The 23,628-nt window shown below is 37.2% G+C and overlaps 3 protein-coding genes across 3 annotated transcripts; 2 read left to right on the top strand and 1 right to left on the bottom strand.

The window, feature by feature from the left end:
* Positions 1-570: 570 nt before the first annotated feature.
* LOC128922879 (hybrid signal transduction histidine kinase M-like) lies at positions 571-1,368 on the bottom strand. Its single transcript, XM_054235263.1, has one exon. The coding sequence runs from the start codon at positions 1,366-1,368 to the stop codon at positions 571-573; it is 798 nt and encodes a 265-aa protein (XP_054091238.1).
* Positions 1,369-3,322: 1,954 nt separating this feature from the next.
* On the top strand, positions 3,323-4,210 carry LOC128922878 (uncharacterized). Its single transcript, XM_054235262.1, has one exon. It carries the CDS (start codon positions 3,323-3,325, stop codon positions 4,208-4,210), a length of 888 nt encoding a protein of 295 aa, XP_054091237.1.
* A 17,907-nt stretch (positions 4,211-22,117) lies between these two features.
* LOC105220373 (dentin sialophosphoprotein-like) lies at positions 22,118-22,918 on the top strand. Its single transcript, XM_054235251.1, has one exon. It carries the CDS (start codon positions 22,118-22,120, stop codon positions 22,916-22,918), a length of 801 nt encoding a protein of 266 aa, XP_054091226.1.
* Positions 22,919-23,628: the final 710 nt, after the last annotated feature.

The following is a 23,628-nucleotide window of genomic DNA, read 5'->3' as shown; positions in this document are numbered from 1 at the left end:
CAAAGATTTGTGATATCGGATAATTACTACGTCCATCCCTCGCTAAATAAAAACGTCAGAAGAATTACACCAAAGGTGACATATTTAGTGTGTAGCAGTCTCTTTAGTTCTGTAATAACACTTTGCAATTGGACGGTTTAATAAAAACAGTGATGATTGAAGTAAAAGACCAACCAAGTATCTGTCGTTTTGCCCTGCTAAAGGTGTTCTAAATTTTAGCGACGAGTCTCGATTGCAACTATCTTCCGTGGAAGTGTGTCTTAATTTGAAAAATTTGCAATGTAGGATTACTATCTATAGACCACGAAACCATTGAAGTGGTGATGAAACTTTCAGGATCCTTTTACTAAAATTCGAGATGTTCTGTAGGAACTTCTGAACGAAGAGTCTACAGTTTATGAAAAATAATTAATACCCTTTCTAAAAATATGAACTCTATAAATCTGCTTTGAATAAAATATTAAATTTATTTTAAAATCTACTTAATTTTAATATAAGAGGTTTTATAAATATAAATATTATTTATACACTCAACTATATGTACAGTAAAATAATTCTAGAAAATTACAATTATGCTTCCACGGTGAGCAACATCTTCAAATTATAATAGTCGAAAGTATTCGACTTCTTTTCTAGCGCTCGCTCCTCCTTCAGGTCCTCTTCTTTAACTAGAGCCTCCGCCCTGCTAAACAACCAACTCTGTGGCGGTTGTGGTAAGCTTGAAGCCGCTGGCGCATTAAAGCTATTACTGCTGGCGAAATGTGAAGCCGGAGTTGGACGCGGCATTCCGGGCGGGTATCTATTGAAACCCCTACTATTACGATGATTTGGAGGACAATTTAGGTGATTGTTGCGATCGTTACTACTATACACGGGTTTTATATCGCCAGCACAGCTGTCACCAGAGAAAATACCACTTTCAGTACTACTGTTGCTACCTCTACTTGACTGAGATGAGTCACGTAACCAAGTGTTGGACATTCTCTGGTCATTGCGCTGTCTATAGTTATTACTATTACATTGGTCTTTATTAGGCCAAAGGTAACCAGCAACGCTATTCGGCGCAAAGTATGGTCGTGGCTGAGCGAGTGGATTCCGTTGGCGGGAGTTATGAACTGTGGTATCGCCATTACTTGAGGCAAATGATGACGATGTTGTCGAGGTAGTTACTGAACCGGTTCTCTGGGTTGGGTTTGTTCGGTCAAGGTGTAGGTTATTTGAAATGTTCGCAGTGTTATAATAATCCGCTGTGCTCGATGAAGTGATTTCTTGCAGTGGATTGTGCGGCCTGCTGCCAACACTCTCACTTTCACTTCGCCAACTTGTGTGCGTTGTTCGGGACTTTTGAGAATTCGTGAAGTTTGACATTATTAAGCTTTATTTATAGCCGGTTTAGATACTGAGTATTGTGGATATATTATGTAGGGAAATAAGTGATCCCTTCTGCAGAACTTTGCTTAGCGCGCTAGGTTTGTGACTGATGACTTTGTCGAGCCTTCGCTGGCTTATATAAGAGATGCAGGACCAAAAGCGTTCATGCTAAATTTTTACCTGTTTTCGGGAACGATTACAAAACCTTTATTCTTAATTCAACTTAAGTTTCCCTGTGACAAGGTCATTCTACTCACCTGTGCTAACAAATCGCGTAATTACTAAGTTGTCCTTTAGTATATAGTTTTATAGAAAAACCGGTGATTATAATTTAGTACAAACACACCTATTTTAATATAATTGTCTGTAGCGAGCGTGACATTTAAAATAAAATATGTAAGATAGTCTAAATTCGGTTGAGACCGATATACACTGTCGGAATGTATAAAAAAAGGTCTGAAATTTCTGGGAATTTTTATTAAACGTAGATATATGAATATATAAAATCCATGTTTGTTAAAAATGTTTATTTTTAGTGATACAAATTCATACACTATACTCGTGTATGGTACCTTGGGAAAGATATGAACCAATTTTGAACTGGTCGAATATTATCAAGATATTTCAAGTGTTTTACAGTAGTGAAATCAATTGAATCGATAAAGATCCTCCGACGATATCAGATGTTTCTTGATTCTTGAGCCATCTACTGGAAACATAAATATTATAAGCATGAAGAAAATGCCAAAGTCTTCAATTGATGCCTCATTTCCAAAATGTCGCAACCAAGGTGCTTCTTACCTTAATGCCTTGTATCAAATTTCAGTTTTGTGGCTCAATATCAAGCCGATAGTGTCAAGAAATATATGTATATGCAAAATTTCATCAAGATATCTAAATTTTACGCAATTATCTTTTGTCTATATAACAAACAACTGTTATAGCCTTTTCGCATTGGAGTTAATTGATCAATTATCCGACTTTTGCTCGATTAAAGTAAATAAAATAAAATCTAATTTTTCTACATTAATTTTTTAATCGAATACAAATCGAATTGGAAAAGCAAACTGGCTGAAAAACTGGCTTCACTATTTTAATCCTAATATATTTAATTCATTTGGCTGTGCGAAAAGGCTGTGCTCTGACTTATACGCAAATGTTTCTTCAAATCCCATCGAAATCGAAAACATCGGCCTTAAAAACATCTATCTATTTTTGAACTTTTTTTAAGTAAGAATGCAAAGCTAAGGGATACAGAAGCAGAAACATGGCAAACATCGATGCTTTTTGACGAAAACATCGATACATCGTTTGCATCCCTAAGCGCCACAAATGTTGGTGGAGGAATACTTAAGTGTGCGCAATAGAATTACGTTTTCCCTAATTAATTATAATTTATTTCAAGTTAAAACATTATAAAATATTTGTATTGTTCTTGTTGACAATAACTTGTCCTTTGAGCCATTTTCACCATTATAAATTGTCTAAATGTATAACAAAAAATGCCAATGTCCTGATAAGATACTGCTATTTAATCCATTATAAATTTGAATATGTCCGCCACACCCCCTAATTACGTCACTCCTTTCTATTACTATAAAATATAGACTTTTGTTTTACAGACTGAAAGAGTTTGGATATTTCTTGGAAATCCTTGACACAAAAAGATTACGATGAATTAAGGTATAGTAGCATCAGGTAGATTTTTTTCTTTTGACAGGAGCGTTTTACTTGTACGCCGATATAGTGTTTATGCCACTGAAATCTCAAAACAGCACTTTAGTTGCAAATCGAACGCGTCAAGCAAAGGTCTTTACAAGGAGCTCCACACCACAAAAATATAAATTTGAAATAACTCCGCAGTGAAGGCAAAAGCAAGGCACACAGAAGAAAGTTTAAGTTAATCTACAATACCAGAGTCACGTAAACCAACATTAAATAAAGATTGAACATGACAAACTTTCCTAAAACGTTCGAAAAGAATTTTGAAAAGCAAGCAGACGTTAGCGGCAGTAGCAGTGATGGAAAAGAGCTCCATAACGTACCACGACCAGCAATATCAGCCATAACAGTAAATAATTGCAGTATTGCAGACATTTCGAAAAACCAAGACTCGCATACGAAAAATCAACAAATGGATTTTGCATCGCTAATCTCTATAACTATGACACCAGTAGCATCGTCTTCACCGCGAAATAGTTCCGATTTTAGTGGGATCGTGTCTTTTAATCCCCATCAACGAAATAAACTTGTGCCTCCTCGACAATATTTTGCAACCAGGTTAAGTAGCGATCGCAGTAGTGATGGCGGATACTTTACGCCAAATAATAGTGAGCATAGCGGTAATAACAATGAACAACAACGCGGTTACCAAAGAACGTTCAACTCATGTTCGAAACAATGGTCACTTGATTCCTCCCGACTTAGCAGCGGTAGTAACAGTAGTACTGGGAGCATCGTTTTTTCTCGAAGCAACCATAACTATTATCAGCCAACTTCACCTGAGATAAAGCACGAACGAAAATCAGTTCTTTGTAATAGCAGCGGTCGAAGAAACCTCTCGAACCTTGCTACAAATATTCGTAGTGGCCGATTTTACGGTAAGATACCACCTGGTACGTCGAAACCGACTGCGACAACGCACTTTGCTAGCAGCAAATGCTTCAACGCAACTTTGCCTTCAAGTTTACCTCAACCGCCACAGCAGTGGCTGCTTAATAAGACCGATCATTACCTAAGCTTTAACGTTGGCGAGGGCAAAGATGAGCGCGAGTTGGCGAAGAGTGTTAATACCTTCGATTACTACAATTTGAAGATGTTGCTCACAGTAGGCGCATAACTTTTAAGCTAAATATAATTACAATTACAATATCCACTGAATTTTATCCAAATCTGTATGTTTAAGTGAATTTTGTTTTTAAATAGCACGTGTGCTAAAATTGAATATATTTTAAAATAAATAAATTTCGAAATAAAGAAGATTTTATTAATGTTGCTGGTAGTGTATTTTCACAGATAAAAATTTTTCTTTTCATAATTATCTGATTTAACATTTAGTCCAGGTTTATAATTCTAAATAATTTTGCGTGTGAGAGTTTTTCCTTTTCTGAAATGTTTATTCTTAACATTTCAAAATATTTCTTGGGTTATTTATGCCAAAAATGGGCAATGAAGGAATCCTTACAAAATGGACAATATAGATATGATAGATGGCATAAAACAAGAACTGGCCCTTAGTCGTTATACAAATAATAGTTTTTTACCCAAAATGTTCAGAAGAGGATGTTTTCGTCCTTTATGTTAGAGTTCCATCTATCCATATAAGAGAAGGTATATTATTTTTGAATTAAAAGTACTTTTAAGATAAATTTAGGATCATTAAAATAATATATCTTTCGTAAATAAACAACTTGACGTATTTACGTCGAGAAAATGAAACAAGTTTTTATTAAGCCACGCGACCTTTCGTTCGCTGTATGCGCTCTTGAAAAGTTCCAAGAAAATCCGACGTGTTTGAGCCAAATTTTGTTCACCGATGAGGCCCATTTCTGGCCCAATGGATAGGTAAACAAGAAAAATTTCGGTATAGTGTGTACAGTAGGGAACCTCGAAATGGATTTTTTAGTTTTGGTGACCTAACTGTTGGAGATAGCTAGAAACTATAATAAAAGAACTTGATATAGATAACAATGACAGTACGCGTCGAAATCTTGGTACACTTATGTAGGTACAAAAGTGTGAAAAGTATAATGTTAAGCTATCACAGCCGAGTAAGTTGTAAATCGGCACCATCTATCAAAACATCAACTATCGAGCAATTGTGATAAGTCTCAAGGATTTGTATGACAATGATTATTTACGAGGTTGTTTCACATCAAACTACTTCTTGTTTTAAATTGAAAATCTGGCACCATCTAAGGCTGTTTTAAATATAAATTATCTTAATTTAAAGTATTTGTAAGCTATATTATAAAAGAAATGTATGTATGTGATTGGCGTTGCAACCGTTTAGCCGGTTATAGCCGAATTGACGATAGTGCGCCACCTCTCTCTCTCCTTCGCAGTTCCGCGCCAGTTGGAGATCCCAAGTGTAACCAGGTCGCTCTCCACCTGGTCCCTCCAACGGAGTGGAGGCCTTCCCCTTCCTCGGCTTCCTCCGGCGGGTACTGCATCGAACACTTTCAGGGCTGGAGTGTTTTCGTCCATTCGGACAACATGACCTAGCCAGCGTAGCCGCTGTCTTTTTATTCGCTGCACTATGTCAAAGTCGTCGTATAACTCGTACAGCTCATCGTTCCATCGTCTGCGGTATTCGCCGTTGCCAATGTTCTGAGGACCATAAATCTTACGCAAAATTTTCCTCTCGAAAACTCCTAGTGTCGTCTCATCTGATGTTGACATCGTCCAAGCTTCTGCACCGTAAAGCAGGACGGGAATGATAAGCGACTTGTAGAGCTTGATTTTGGTTCGTCGAGAGAGGAATTTACTGTTCAATTGCCTACTCAGTCCAAAGTAGCACCTGTTGGCAAGAGTTATTCTGCGCTGGATTTCGAGGCTGACATTGTTCGTGTTGTTGATACTGGTTCCCAGGTATACGAAATTATCTACAACTTCGGAGTTATGACTGTCAACAGTGACGTGGGAGCCTAGACGCGAATGCGCCGACTGTTTGTTTGATGACAGGAGATATTTCGTCTTGTCCTCATTCACCACCAGACCCATTCGCTTCGCCTCCTTATCCATGCGGGAAAAAGCAGAAGAAATAGTGATAAAAAAATAAAAAAACCAATTTTGTGCAAATTTATTTATTTATTTTCAAATTAAACATCCCCTGAACGTAACTTTTTTAAATTGTAATAGTCGTAGGTGTTTTCTACTTTGGCCATCACTCGTTCCTCTTCAATCTCTTCTTCTTTAACGAGAGCCTCCGCCCTGCCGAACAGCCAATTCTGTGGCGGTTGTGGCACGGTTGAAGCTGGCGGTGCATTAAAGTAATTACAGTTGATGAAGTGTAAAGCCGGAGTTCGAATCGGCATTCCGATCGGGTTTCTACCGAAACCCCAAGCATTAAAATGATTTAGTGGAAAATTGCCACGACTATCGCTATCGCTACTACTATCACCAGCACTGCTACTACTATCCACTGGGTCACCTCTTCTTATTCTATGCGGCTGTAGGTGGAAGTTTCGGTTGTCACCTGAGGAGACGCTACTTTCAGTGCTGCTGCTGCTGCCGCCGCTACTAGGCTGGGGTGGATCGCGAGACCGTGTTTTGTGTGTTCTCTGATTCTCATGGTCATTGCTGTTATGTTTGCCATTCTTACGCGACGAATATCCACGATCAGTACTCGAACCAGTGCTCAGTTTGCATAGAAGATATTGCGGTACTTGAGCTTGTGGATAACCTTGAGAGGGGTAAAAGTATCCACTGCCGCTATCACTTGAGCCAAGCTTCGGCGAAGAACTGTCGTCAGATGCTGGATATGCTGATGCTGAAGACGTAGTTATTGAAATTGGTGTTGAACTTCTTTGAACAGGACTTGGTCGATTGTGGTGCTGATTACTCGAAATGCTCGAACTAACCGATAAAGTAGTTGCACGCGATAAGTTGAGCGATCTACTGCTACCGCTGTCGCTTCCACTCCGCCAACTAGTATTCGTTGCACGGGACTTTTGAAAATCTTTGAAATTTGGCATTATCAAGCTTTATTTATAGCTTATTTCTTCGATTTTGGTTTTGTAGCTTTGCATGAAGTTTGTTGGATTCTTAGCTCTTGAGTCTTTTATTTTATTTTTTTGAAGATCTTTACTTAGCGCGTTCTGTTTGTTACTGATGTCTTTGCTGATTTTTCACTGACTTAAATAGGCGGAAAGCGACCGAATAAATTAATATGTTTACCTGACTTAGAATACATTCAGTTAATACTTTGCGCTTCACCTCCATTGATTTAAGCTTGTCTATCTACCTGTGATTTGACCTTCTCACCTGTGCTAAATAGCGGTTAATTACTAAGTAAGCCTTTAGTATATCGTTTTCTCGGAAAACCGATGATTATGGTTTTGAAAGTCCTGGAAATTCTATACAATTCTCTCTGTTATTTAATAATGTTAGATGTTTTACCACACCCATCCCTGAATAATAATATACAACGTAACAAATACAAAAAAAAATATAATACATAATAACTGTATTTTGGTATTTATAAATTTCAACTTAAAGTATGATATTGTGTTGGGAGCTTAAGAAATTCCATATAATTAATACAATACCTTTCAGCAGCTGGAAATCAAATTTAGGCCATCTCCCAAGGATAAACTAAGATTGAGACAGCAGAACAGGGAATGTAGACGATGACAAGTTCTAGAAGCTTCTTTCCATGCTTTTCTATGTCTACAACTTAAATAGAGTAAGTTTGGGTATTGTGATATGGGTGTGCAATGTGATATGCCAGCATATTTCGTAAACTATTCATGTTTTGACATGAATCTTTCCGAGAATACAAAAGCAACTGTAAAAAACTGTTGCTGTAAAGCTGCGCGTGCTACTGAACGCTTCTTTTGCTCTCAGTGTGCCAAAAAGTTTATAGTAGTGCGGTCACCAATATATGAACGCGCGTTTCGACAAAGGATTATTCAGAGCTTAATTCATATTTTAGGATTCTAGTAATTTTTTATTGATCTTTCGTTAATATAATTAACCGTAATTCAGATAATTTTTAACCCAAATAAATTTTTTTTTTGTGAAACAAATATTTTATTATTTCATACTCGAGTTTGGCTAATGTGATATAGTCAATGTTGTCCATTGTGATATAGTATATCATATTAAACAAACATAATATCACACAACGTATCTTGTAGGTAAAAGTAATACTCTTCTTAAATTATAGTTTTTCCCAATGCCGAAGAAAAAGGAAATTCGTAAGTGGAATGCAGAAAACATGAAAAAAGCCATGAGCGCAGGAGGAGCCTTTGTTCCACCATTTTTCATTTTTTCCAAGAAAAAATCCCTCTCCGCTTTTAATGAAACATGCTCCCCCTGGTTCCGATTCTGCTTGTCACATATCGGGATGGATACAAATACCAATATTTACCGCGTGGTTTGATCACTTTTTGCGATTCACTAATCCATTAAAGGAGAACCCAATCTTGCCTATTTTAGATGGCCTCTACAGTCATACGCGAAATGTTGATGTTTTGGATAAGGCTCCTCAAAATGGCTTTATTATCTTATCATTGCCACCTCATTGTACACACAAAATGCAACCCTTAGATAAAGCATTTATGGGTCCTCTTAAAACATATTACAATGACGAAATAAGACGATTTATGCGAGAGCAAGGCCGAAAGGTGACACAATTAGATGTAGTTGAGCTGTTTTCAAAGGCTTATCTGAAAGTTCAAACGGCACAGATAGCAATTAATGGGTTCAAATGCACTGGTACCTATCCCTTTGATAAAAATATTTTCCAGGAAAGTGATTTTATGGAGCAACGCCAAGAAAATCCGCTGAAAGATACTCAACTTATAGAAGATATATTTTTAGAAGAACCAGTGGCCAGCACAAGTAGGGCAGCGATGAAAAATTTCGTCACACCTTGGCAGATATCCCCACCACCTAAGCTAAAACTGTCTACCAGCTCCAGAGGCAAACGATCAGAATCGATAGTATTAACAACATCACCATATAAAGCGCTTTTGGAGGAAAACATCAGAAATGTTGAAAAGCGCAAGAAAAAGGGAAATGTAAAAGACATACCGCATTCACGTAAAACCAAAACACAACGGGTAACCAAAACTAGGGAAACTTCTTCGAGCGAGTCGGAAAAAAACTTGCAGCTTCCCAGTTCAGATGAGGAATGTTGGGCGGAAACACCTCTAGTAAGGATACTGCGTGCGCTTTTTGCAACAAAACATTTGAAACGGATAGGAAGTATTGCTTGGGTATCATGTTTGCAATGCGACTTAGTTTGGGCACATAGCAAATGTCTCCCTAAGCGTCAAGCAATATTTGTTTGCGAGTCCTGTCAAACACCATCTATAGTTTAATTGAGTTATCTTTCAAAGTACTTGAGATACCGAAATATCCCTTTGAGATATATTGCGCAATGAAGCAAGGAATAATATTGCATAATTTTTGTAAGTATTGGTTTATGAAATTTTAAGTAATAGTAGAAAAACTTATACCCATATCACAATACCCAAACTTACTCTATTTATAATGTACTAGCTGACCCGGTGGCGAACTTTCTTCGGCTTTATATGTACGAGGGCTGCTATATAAATTTCTGGCCTAATAATAATAATAATAATAGGAATATTTATCAACGAAAATAGTTTTATTGTTTTTCAAAATATTCTCCATCAAGATTTATACACTTTTGCATGCGCTCAAACCAATTTTCGAAGCACTTTTTTTTAGCCTTTTTTTGAGCGATTGTCAAATTGTGCGGGATCCAACGAGAAGAAACCTTTTTTACGGCCAGGCGTTCATGCAATATCGAATGTATGCTGGTGGAAGAAATGCATAGGCATGCTTCTATCTGAAGGTATGTTACATGACGGTCTTGCATCATCAGTTCACGTACGGCATCGATGTTTTCTGGCATAACGGCTGTTTTTGGACGACCCTCATGGAATTCGTCTTTGAGCGAGCGTCGGCCACGATTGAATTCGTTGTACCAGTTTTTCACAGTGCTATAGGATGGTGCTTCATAGCCATAGAAAGATTTTAGTTCATCGATGCACTCTTGTCGCGATAATCCACGTCGAAAGTTGTGAAAAATGATCGCACGAAAATGTTCACGAGTTAATTCCCTTTTTTTTCCGAAATGAATTTTTTAATTCCCTGTAAATAAAACAATTCACGATTAAATGACAAAACGTTCTGAGTGATGTTATGCTAAAAAATGTCAAACTTTCCAATGGAAATGTCAGATTGCACCTGGCAACACTTAGTGTTGCTTAGTCCAGAAATATATATAGCAGCCCTCGTATTTGGCGTAGGAACCGATTAAGCGATTATACCCAAATCCATCAGAGCTCGCCATTCATCTCCCCCTTGAGTAATTTGTCGCCATTTGGATTCGCTGAATTATGTCAATGTCGTCTTATAGCTTATACAGCTCATCGTTCCATCGTCTGTGGTATTCGCCGTTGCCAATATTCAGATGACCATAAATCTTGCGCAAAACCTTTCTCTCGAAAACTGCAAGAGGCGTCTCTTCGGATGTTGTCATGGTCCACGCGTCTGCGTCATACATCAGGACGGGAATAATGAGCGACTTGTAGAGTTTGACTTAGGTTCATCGGTAAAGGACTTTAATTTTCAATTGCCTCAGTCCAAAGTAGCACCTGTTGGCAAGAGTGATTCAGCGTTAAATTTTGACTGTTTGTTTGATCACAAAAATTATTTCGTCTTGTCCCCATTCACGCCCAAAGGCTTCGCTTTCTTATCCAGTCTAGAAAATTGCGATTGTTGCTTTCGATGATGTCAATATTCCGCTTTAGAGGCAATAAATTAGGAGATTATTGATTTTATTGAGTTACTAGCAGACCCGGCCACACGTTGTTGTAGCTAAGGTATACATTAAATTAAGTTGGTCGTTGGTCCAATCTTGGCTTCGGCGACGATATTGATTACTCGAGGTCGATTTATGTTACGTAGCATGATGACAACTCACACTACCTTTAATTGCAAAGTGAGTGGTGATAGTACAGGCAATTTTAAATAGTTTGGGATAATTGACTGCGTCATCCTGGTTTGTAGCTGTGTCAACTGTGTCAGCTATCCTGGACCGAAATTCTAAATTGTCGCATTAAGATCATCAATATCTTTGTTTTTTACCACCAATAAAGGTCATTCAATCAGTCATTTATGGTTATCATATAGAGGTTTCATGTCAGGAAAACTTCTCTTTCAAGTCAATGAAGTGACAGAAATCTGTTGGAAATGCTATTAATCCATCGAGGTGTCAACTGCAACTGCTTCTACAATCGCAATTTGATATTGTTGCAAAAACACTCATATGTTAGTTGTTAATTGGCGATTCTTTATGTGTCGCCACAAATGAAATGACTTTAGGCATGCGATTAGCCCGTCAGTAACAGTTGATCCAGGAATAATTGGAAGAGCCTGGCGTAAATCACCTGTTAACAGAATCCTGGCTCCACCAAAAACTTTTATCGACAATCAAGATCTTTTAAAGTCCTGTGCAGTACCTCCAGCGACTTCTTGAATATTTGGAAAATCTTCGTTATAGCGCTATTTTTGGCGATTTTGCCGACTGGTGTTTCGTTCATTTGCAATTTAGGAGTAATTTCAAGGCCGAATGTGCTGTTTGTTTGCCTACTAACAGGTGCCAAGTTATCCCTATTCCCGTTAACCTTGGTGGTGAAAATGAGTGAAATTGGTTCTGGAATCACATCAGCCCTTATATACTATATGTTATGATTTTCTATGGGACTTTATGCCGAATATATAGGTCATATTGTGTGTTATCTTAATAAAATTACATCAATAAATTGCGAGAGTGTTAAATTTTCGTTTGGACGTGAACTTAGCCTTTCCTTATTTTTTACAAATTGTTTTGGGCTATCGACACAACCTTATACAATTGAACAATAACAAAACTATTTTAACAAAGAAACAATGACAATCTTCAAAATATTATTTTTTTGTTTTCTCTTTTTATATTTTTCTTGTCAACTCGAATAAAATTCTCTTATTGATATCTTCCTCGCAGGTTTCCCATATTTACTCACTTTCTAATCTTTTTCTGGCCTTCCACGAATATTTCAAGACTAAAATTAGCCAGATCGGTTTGAACTTCAACAACCAATAACTTCCCGATTTTTGGAAATTTTTAATTTTCTTCGCGGAAAGTTAAAAAAATTTAGGGGTGGACCACCCTTAACATTTAGGAGGATGAAAAATAGATGTTGTCCGATTCTCCACCCTAGCCGATATGCACGCTAAGATTCACGAAAATCGGTCGAGCGGTTTCAGAGGAGTTCAATAACGTACACCGTGACACAAGAATTTTATATATTAGATTTTTTTTATTAGGATTTGTTAAAAATCATAGCGAATGCAAAACGGAGAGGATCACAAATTGAAGTCGTTTAAACTCAAACTCGGTTGGGATCATCGGTATCCTCGGAATGCGAACTTCTTAACCTACGGATTTAGGTAAAATATGCAATAATCGTTAGATAACTTGTTGATATTTTGAAGATCGATAATCCAAATCTCATCGAAATCCTCATCCCTAATGGTACAGTGTGAGTACTGGGCCAGTCGATTTTTATAATCTTCTCTTTAAGCGATTTTTTCACCAGCAAAACCATTCGCTATAGTCAGGAATAGACAGGTATCAATTAGTGACAATTCTGGACTATTAGATGAATCCAAGATGGGGCCAAGATCCCGGTGCGTTGTCATGATGGGACACAATTATCCTCATATTGTTCTGGCCGTTTCCTTAAGACGGTCCCATTATTGACAGTACAGGTCCGAATTGAGAGTTGGGCTATAGGGGTGCAGTTGATTTCTTGAAATCCCAAAAATATAAGGTTCCCTGGCATCCCACCAAACGTATAGCAGCACATTTCCAGTGCTTCGGACGAGACTATCGTTCTTCACTACAATTCTTCTCCTATTGTTCTGGCCGTTTTCTTCAGACAGTCCCATTATTGACAGTACAGATCCGAATTGAGAGTTGGACTATAGGCGTGCAGTTGATTTCCTGAAATCCCAGAAGTATAAGGTTCCCTGGCATACCACCAAACGTATAGCAGCACATTTCCGGTGCTTCGGACGAGACTATCGTTCTTCACTACAATTCTTCTCCTATTGTTCTGGCCGTTTTCTTCAGACAGTCCCATTATTGACAGGACAGATCTGAATTGAGAGTTGGACTATAGGCGTGCAGTTGATTTCCTGAAATCCCAGAAGTATAAGGTTCCCTGGCATACCACCAAACGTATAGCAAAACATTTCTGACCATCAATTCTACTAGCTCGTGCTTGGATTCGGCGTGCTTGGACAGTGTATGTATATTTCATAGAAAATATATTTAGATTATTGCATACAATTAAATTTCTCATAAATTTAAGTTTTAGTTTACAATTGTAAGACAGTCTGTGTTTGTGCAATTCTACATATGTAGTACCATTGAGAATTCACTAAATTATCTCAATTTTCACATATAAATTTCAATAGCATACACTAAACTTCCTGTAGAACAGCAAAGATTACAAGTATGTGAATGAGTACTCATTTATGCAAGAGTACGAGTAAGTACGTACTCACATAAGTAAGTATGAGTGCGTAATTGTTTTGTGCTCAAACTAACCACGGCATTTAGAAACAGTGAGAGATTTGTATTTGTTTAGATCGCATGCACTATTTGTGGCATATTTGTCCACTTGTGCAGCAATTGAAGGCTGCTGTTGTTGTTGTTTTTGATTATTTGCATTAATATATATATATAGATATATATCTTTTTGTATAAACTCCTTTGAATACCTGCAACATTCGGAAGCTTTACAAATATATGTATGTGAACAAAACGCAATGCAATTTATCTACTGACCCACAGGTCAAAATTTACACCAAACAAATGAGGGCAGACGCTAGGGAATGCCTTTCAATAAGCTTCATTTGTATGCGCATTGGCTTGTTGCCTAATGAATTGAATCAGTTGTGCTATCATTAAATGCATATATTTGCATGGCTCTTGGTATATTCTGAATACATTCTGATGTATACATATATGGCAAACGAAACCGAATTACTATAATGATATACTCGCTTGTGCAGTATAAACCAAGCAATTACTCATACATATGCATATGTTTATTGGACTCGCATGTCGTTCGATCATAATATGTATGCACCAAAACATGCCAATTTGCTCTCTCTGGGGCACACAATAAATGACTTATTAAAATTTCAGGCAACTAATTGTGATTTCAAATTATAAATGAGTGTGTGAATAGGTTTCGAGTTAGCATTAGAACCCCACAGGAGCATTTTAATGAGTTAATATTGATGAGTATGAAGCAGCAATGAGCTATAACAGTAAGGCTGATAATGAATGAGAGAGTATTTGAGAAGAGAGAGATAATATGGAGAGACTACGGAGAGCTTGTTAATGTTTGATGACTGAAAAATAATAATAAAATCTTCAAGTACCAGGGATTTATATTATCAGTTGAAGTAAGCCTATCGATCACAACTAAATGGTATACAAAAATGATAATGCAAGCTTTGGAAGCGATTTCAGAAAACTGATCAGCGTTGTTGACAATAAACTCATCTATAACTGGTAAAAACTTGACTCTGTACTTAATAATACTGGAGACTCTTGATATCTTACTTTATTTTATACTTTTTATTTTGTGTTGGAGTAAATGGTTCGAGGAGCGGAACAGAGAACATGCTTCCATATGCCGATAACAACGAGAATTAGCTTAAAATCAAATGTTTTCTCTAGAAACTACTAAACCATAAATGCTATAGAGAATGAACTATAAGTAGATCAGAAAACCATAACAACCGGGGTTTAGGTTAGGCATTGTGGTTATGTGCTGATGCAACTAGGCCTTTGGGAGATCTATTCTGAAAACACCATAAATGACATCCTCTCACACTATTATCTCCTCTCTCGGAACCACGCAATGTTAATGTCTGCCAATCAGACAGTGATCTATCTACACCGCCACTAGGGTTCTTATGTCACGATTGTTACTATATACATTTAAATAGTTGGTATTCTCTTGTTCAATCCACCGTTGTCTGTTTGTTGATTATACATTGAATGTATGGAAGTTTCTCGATGAATTGAATACTAACATCCAATTTTAATATCTCATCTGGTAATTCAGATAACATATACTGTTCAGCTGCATTCAACTTTAACTCCTTCTTCAGATAAAATTTGTTTGTTATTTGTTTAATTTCGAAATTCATTACTCATTTAAATATATAATTTTCCACCATAGTTGAGAAGGTTCTGTCTACCTATGAGAGCTTTAGTTGAGTGAAGGTGATTAAAATTTTATCAGGCGTATTCAGGTAATAATTACCGAACGCTTGCCCGGACGGATTCATTTAAATTTTAAATTCCAAAAGCGTCGAAGCGCTCACAATTCCAATTGAAATAGGAAACCTTCTGCAAATAAAGCTTGATAATATCACAATTCAATTCTCAAAAGTCTAGAACAATGAACACAAACACAAAGTAGGAGTTATAGTGTTGGCAGCAAGCCGTAAAATTCATCGCGAGGAACCACTTCATCAAGCCTAGTGGATTATTCTAACACCAATAAATAACACCTTAACCGAACAAAACTACCTCAGAGAACTGGTTCAGTAATTAACTCCTCAACATCCTCCTCATCTCAGTCACGGCCATACTTTACACCCAGACTTAGCTCTGATTCCAGTACGTGATTCATCTCAGTTAAGCAGAGGTTCCTCCAGTAGTACTGAAAGTGGCGTTTTCTCTGGTGACAACAGCGGTGGCGATATAATTCCAGTAAATAGTGGTAACGATCGCAAGAATCATCTAAATTGTCTTCCAAATCATCGTAATGGTCTGGGTTTCAATAGATACCCGCCCGGAATGCCGATTCCAACTCCGTCTACTCACTTCGCCAGCAGCGAAAACTTTAATGCGCCAGCGGCTTCAAGCTTACCACAACCGCCACAGATTTGGCTGTTTGGCAGGGCGGAGGCTCTCGTTAAAGAAGAGGAACTTGAAGAGGAGCGAGTGCAAGAAAAGAATTTAAATACCTTCGACTATTATAATTTGAAGATGTTGCTCACCGTGGAAGCATAATTGTAGTTTTGTAGAATTAATTAAATGTATAGTTCATTGTAGAAGTAATATTTATATTTATAAAACCTTTTATGTTCAGATTAAGTAGATTTGAAAATAAAGTTAATATTTTATTCAAATAAGGTTTACAGAATAATAGAGACTTTCTTTAATTACAGTAATATCCACTTTGAAGTAACTGCAGAGTATATTATATATATATATTAGATGTTCCTTATTGAAACTGATTAGTAGAGAAGATTCTCACAGTCAAGTAACGAAATCGCTGCCACCAGACTATCTAGTGTCTGGTTTTCATTATTCTTATATATTTGCTGATCTTTGTAATCTTTCGATACAGTTTACTGTGTACTACCAGACCAATTTGCCGTATAGCATAGTCGACCTTACCACTACCGTGTGAAGCTAATGATTACACAAGGGACCCCATTTAGGTTCCATCATCATTTTGCAGGTATAAAATGTTAGATCACCTTTCTTTACCGTAGCATCTAAGTTTGGTTTCTATGATATCTTTTATATCATTTATATATTATTATATTTTTTCAACATTATACTCCATATTTATAAGATTACAATAACAATTTACAGTAAGAAATGTGAAAATATAGTTTTTTTGTTTTCCTTCCACAAGACATTCATATGTTACTCATACGCCACCGCCATCCCTAATTTATAAATTACGTTCTGGGTAGAGAGGGCAAGATTGTTCAAATGAATAGCATTAATTGAGTTTTTTCAGAAGTTCATTGAATCGATTTTCCTTTTCTGATTAATCGAATTATTAAACGTTTAATTACTAAATTATTATATATACATTGTTGACACTCGACTTAACTAATGCCCAAATTTATTGTAGATGTCAGCACAAGATGGAACTCTACATTCTATATGGTTGAACGTTTTATTCAGTTAATATCATACGTAAGTCAAGTTTTACTCAATATTCCTGCATCTTCGTTAATGAACACTTCAAAGGATAAAGAAGAGTTAATCTAAATAGTGCTTTATTAAGGCCATTAGAAGTTATGACAGTATAGATAGGTGGCGAACATGAAAGCAAAATATCAAAGAAATCTTTGAAAAATCTGTACCCTTCAGTAATCATTAGTTCATAGCAAAAGGTGAAGGCCGAATAGGTAGGAATAGGAAGGTAGGTTTTTACTTTACAAAATTAATGAAGACTGTTTATGCCCAACTTTATCTGCTTTCCCACAAATATTCGCACTTGATAGGCGTCAGTACACGCGGAAGGTCTATTTTCCAAAGCGGGGGACAATAGATTCGGCAAGCCAAAGCAAAATTACTGTGTTTACATTCTTATAGCTTTTTCACACAGCCAAATTAATTGATCAATTAATATTTTGATTGAGAAACCAGTTTTTGCCCTTCACACTGCCGGCTACTCAATAACCGATCAGCTGTTATACTTTTTTGTTTTTGCTTTTCAAAAGACGTTGGTAAGTTTCATGAGCTGTTTGCTAGTTTTTAGCAGCGACATCTACCGGCGTGTAGCGTGAAAGAACGTATATATAATTTCAGATACGGTCTTTGTCGCAGAGTTGCATTGCATTCGTTTTTATAGCGTTTTTAAACAGCCAAATAAATTTTTGCTGTTTATACTGCCGGTTACTCGATATACGATCAGCTGTTATACATTTTTGTTTTTGCTTTTCATAAGAAGTTGGTAATTTCATCAGCTGATTATTATTTTTCAGCAGCGCCATCTACCGTCTAGTAGAATTAATGCTATTCTATCGAAAAAATCAGTCAATCACAGACAAAGAACGTATATCGTACGTCTTTTTCGCAGAGTTGCATTTGATTTTAAATTTGATTTAAATTCAATTTAAAATAAATGGAGATTTTATTTTGTATGGTAAATTGATCTTAATCAACGTTTTAATTGAGCAGTGGCCGGTTAATTGATCAATTTGATTCTGTCTAAAAACGTTCTGGTTAATTGATCAATTCTTTAACCTGATTCTGGAAAAAATAATTCGACCTGCAGAGCTAAATAGGAAAGGTACAATCTGTTATAAGAGTGTACAGCTACTGGCGCACGCCGATGATGTTGATATTATTGGAAACAACACTGTGCCGTTAGTTCTGCTTTTTCAGACTGGATAAGTAAGCGAAGCGTATGGGTCTGGTGGTGAACGAGGACAAGACGAAATATCTCCTGTCATCAAACAAACTGTCAGCGCACTCGCGTCTTGGCTCCCACGTCACTGTTGACAGTCATAACTTTCAAGTTGTATATAGTTTCGTCTATCTGGGAACCAGTATTAACAGCAATAACAATTTCAGCCTGGAAATCCAAAGCATGTGATTCTTGCCAACCGGTGTTGGTTTGGACTGAGTAGGCAATTGCAAAGTAAAGTCTTCTTTCGACGAACCAAAATCAAACTCTACAAGTCCCTCATCATTCCCGTCCTACTTTATGGTGCAGAAGCGTGGACGATGTCAACAACCGATGATACGGCACTAGGAGTTTTCGAGAAAGGTTTTGCGGAAGATTTACTTCATTCTTTTCCGAAAATCAATGGTTTCGGTTGCAGCTGTACGTAAGGAGTTTGATATGCCGTCCCACAGCTCCCTTATACCGAGATGCTGATGAGTGCTCTCAGAGAGCAGGAGTGCAAGTCGAGTAGAAAATTGTTCGGCTGTCGGTTGTGATTGTAGCTTCTCGATGTCGAACCTTCCTTGTGTTTGTTGACGTGTGCGCTTTTCTACACAGAGGCGGGGGCGTATCTTAGCTGCTACAAAATAGTGGTCCGAGTCGATGTTGGGACCACGAAGCGTTCGCACATCAAAAACACTGGAGACATGTCGTCCATCTATCACAACATGATCGATCTGGTTACGAGTGATTCGATCCGGGGACAGCCAAGTAGCTTGATGGATTTTCTTATGCTGGAATCTGGTACTACAGACGACCATATTTCGGGCCCCAGCGAAGTCGATCAGCCTCAGACCGTTTGGTGATGTTTCGCCATGAAGGCTGAATTTTCCGACTGTTGTGCCAAAGGCACCTTCGATTTTGACATCGTGGCGGGGGCAGCGCTCATAGGTACGTTCTAGGCGCTCATAGAAGGTATCTTTGATCACTTCGTCCTTCTCTTCCGTCGGGGCGTGGGCGCAAATCAGCGATATGTTGAAGAACCTCGCTTTGATGCGGATTGTGGCTAGACGTTCATCCGCCGGAGTGAATGCCAGAACTCGACGACGGAGTCTCTCTCCCACCACGAATCCCACACCGAATTTGCGCTCCTTTATATGGCCGCTGTAGTAGATGTCACAAGGACCCACCTTCTTTCGTTCTTGTCCCGTCCATCGCATTTCTTGGATTGCGGTGATGTCAGCCTTTACTCTTACGAGGACATCAACCAGCTGGGCAGAGGAACCTTCCCAATTAAGGGTCCGGACATTCCAGGTGCATGCCCTTAATTCGTAGTCCTTTAAACGTTTGCAGTGGTCGTCATCAAAATTAGGGTCTCTCATCCGAGGCTGTTTTTTCCTTTTCATTGGGGGGGTGTTTTTATGTGGTGGGTCCCAAACCCTACGCACAACCGCATTCTTGAGCCACATGTAAAAGAATCGTTCCTGGCCACTCCCAAGTGAATGACAGTTAGACACTTTCCTCACTTACGTGAACTTCTACATATGACTCCATCCTCCTTATTAAGTACTATTTTCTACTATAATAACTCTAAACCTTATACTAGTTATCATAGAAAAGAAATGTTTTTTAAACTTATTGAAATATACTAATACTTTAAATATATATTTTTTTATTTTATTTTTACATAAAATTCCTCCACACGCAACTCGCATTTATTTTATTTCCACATTTTAACCGATCGAATAACTCCCCAAATGCTAATTCTCTCTTCATTGCAGCATGGTATGCTTAATTCATTTTATTTTCTCATGCGTAAAAATGCATGAAACTTTCATTAGCCTTGGCTGACCATATACAATTAACAACAATAACAAAGCTGCTGCATGGCAAATGACTATGCAACGCACTTAAAATTACATACATGATGAGCAAATTTTACCAATGCGACTTGTAATTCCGCATGCAACACGCAACAAATGCACACGACTGGTCTGTCTGGGGCAACAGTGGCTGCAAAGAATGTGTGTTCAAATTAGAATGCCGTTGCACAGCTGCCGCAACTGTGCAGACCAATGGGAGCAAATACAAATTAAGGCATGCTTAAGTATTTGTGAGTTATGTACTCAACATTTTCACATGACTTCGTTCAGTTGTTTGTCAGCTTGCCACAAATTTCACACATTCTTGAATGTTATTTTTTTGTTTTGGAAGCTTTGGACCTCTACATGCCCTCAAGTGGAATTTGAATCGGCTTTGTGTTGAAAATCTGTATATTATATATGAAAAATGTATTAGAATTTTTCGTTAACTAAATCATAAAACTCTTTTCAATCCGCTCAAATGTTGCACAGCAGTTCACCACACTCTCACTTCAAAATGTTGGCTTGTAATAAAATATTCTTGATATTTTTCAAATTTCTGAAATATATAAATTTTATTTATTATATTTTTAGTTGCAAGTGCCTTACATGTATTTGTTCTTCTATGATTTTTTCTCTTACTGGCCCCCTTAAGCCTGAACTCAAGCAACTCGAGCTTACATAGCATTTGTGCTTCATATTTTAGAAATATGCATAAGCCAGTAGGCTTAGGCCAATAGCAGCTGCTGTAGTACCATATTTAATAACCAAAATAGTAGCTAGTGCTTTGAAAAGCTTTTTGTTTTCTATATGAAATGCATGTAAGCTGCTATGAATTTAAATATCAAATAGCTAAAATGTTGTTCATACGCCATGCAGCACCCACATCTCACATATGTGTGTATGGGTTCCTTCATTTGTGTGCGTCATGCTGATGTGAACTAATGGTCTGTGTGCCTATTAATAGCTCGAAATGCCACTGAAGCATTGCTTAAATTTCGGTGTGGAGTATGCTTGCTGGAGGAACTTGAAAAATATATGTCTCTAATGCGGAAGAGATAAGTGTGCAAATGCTTGCAGCTCATTAGGTAGCTAAGCATTGAGTGGGAGATTATTTTTGAAGATATCTTGAAACTGGATTATAAGAAAAATAAGATAATTAGAGATTGTAGATTAAAGATATAACAGATTGAACGAATTTGAAAATTAAAATCAACTCTCTCGTAAATAAATTCAATTTTGAAACGAAGACATGTAAACTTATACCACTAGTAACAGAAAAGAATATACAAACCGTCTATACCTGATTTTTAGAAATGAGATTTTTTATCCAAAATATATCAACATATTTACCAGAGCGCCACCTAGCGTGTCCTTTCGGTAAATACAAAGATAACAAGTATGAAAGGTCTATGAAATCAAAATCAATATAACTAATGCAAATCACGATATTCACCACATTAGTAAAATGGGAGGGTACATACAAATTATCTTAATTTTTACAGCAAAACAGCATTATCGAGATAGTCTCACTAATCTCAGAACACACTGAGTTATAGAAACAATTTTAGCGTACAGTTGAAAAGGTGTTGCCTACCTGAGAGAGCTTTAGTAGAGGAAAGGTAAAGCTAATATTATTACACGAATTCAGGTAAAAATTAATTACCTACCTCCTTTGTCCTTATAAATATAAACCAGTGAAGACTCAAGAAAGTCATCAGTCATAAACCGAGCGTTTTTAGCAAAGGTCTTCGGAAGGATTCACTTAATCTATATAAATAACAAATTTTAAAAGTTCTATATCTAATATATCCAAAATATTCAATATCACAAGTATCTGAAGAAAGAAGCACGCACTATTTCAAAAACTCCAAATACAGCTAGAATACCAAAGCAACAGAACAGAAAAGCTTGATAATGTCAAACTTCACAAATACTCAAAACTCCCGTACAACAAACACAAGTTGGCGAAGTAGGAGTTATAGTGTTGACAGCAAGCCGTACAATTCATCGCGAGGAACAACTTCATCAATCACAGTAGACAATTCTGACTCTGCGAACAGTTCAAATAAACAACACCTTAACCGAACAAAACTACCTCAGAGAACTGGTTCAGTAACTAACTCATCTGGCTCGAGTGATAGTGAGAGTGGTGTTCATAACTCCTATCAACGGAATCCACTCTGCCAGCCACGACCACACTTTGCACCCAGACTTAGCTCTAATTCCAGTAGCGATGGTAGTTACCTTTGCCCTAATAAAGACAGACGTAACCGTAACAACTATAGAAAGCACAATGAGCAGAGAATGTCCAACACTTGGTCACTTGAGTTACCTCACTCAGATAGCGGTAGCATCAGTAGCACTGAAAGTGGTGTTTTCTCTGGTGACAACAGCAATGGCGATATAAACCCAGTAAATAGTAGTAACGATCGCAAGAATTACCTAAATTTTCCTTCAAATCAACGTAATAGTATGCGTTTAAATAGATACCCGCCCGGAATGCCGATTCCAACTCCGGCTACTCACTTCGCCAGCAGCGAAAACTTTAATGCGCCAGCGGCTTCAAGCTTACCACAACCGCCACAGATTTGGCTGTTTGGCAGGGCGGAGGCTCTGGTTAAAGAAGAGGAACTTGAAGAGGAGCGAGTGCAAGACAAGAATTTAAATACCTTCGACTATTATAATTTGAAGATGTTGCTCACCGTGAAAGCATAATTGTAATTTTCTAGTATTAGTTAAATGTATAGTTGTTTATAAAACCCATATTTATAATTATAAAACCTATAATGTAAAAATTAAGTAGATTTTAAAATAAAGTTAATATTTTATTCACTTGAGATTAACAGAGTTCATATTTTTCGAAATAGTTGTAAGTAATAAATATATTTAAGTATATTACTTGAAGTCAATCCGAAAAATATTTTCGCATATATACCTGAATTTGTAAGGTCACGTCATAGTGAAACTGTATTTTCAAAGTCGGTGCGCAGGTCTCAAATGTTAATCAAATCTTCTTAGATATAGGATTTAAAAAAAATGATTACTATTTTTTAAACAATAGGAGAATAGCGCAGCCTTTCTGTGCCATCTTTAACATAAGATTAAATGTTTCGGGTGTTTCCCTTAGAGAAAGCGTCTGTGTTATTACTAATATTTTTACCTGGGTTCGGCTGTAATTACTCTGATCTTTAGCTTGCCTCTTTATCTGTAATAATCAAAAATAATTTTCTAATAGACCCATTGGATTTTGTTGGTATGACAAAGGACGCATATGTATATATTCAATTCAGATTTCACAATTATTTTTATGTTTTTGAACACTTTTTGTATAATCACTTTTGTATAACTTTTTTCGCGAAACGATTTTTGACAGGTTCTCTCTGCGGAGAACTTTTACTGAATGAACATGTGCACAGCTCATATCA

This window comes from Zeugodacus cucurbitae, chromosome 6 (assembly GCF_028554725.1).
Source record: "Zeugodacus cucurbitae isolate PBARC_wt_2022May chromosome 6, idZeuCucr1.2, whole genome shotgun sequence".
Lineage (NCBI taxonomy): Eukaryota > Metazoa > Arthropoda > Insecta > Diptera > Tephritidae > Zeugodacus > Zeugodacus cucurbitae.
Note: the sequence above shows the minus strand (reverse complement) of the source record. Positions and strands in the feature narration are given on the sequence as shown.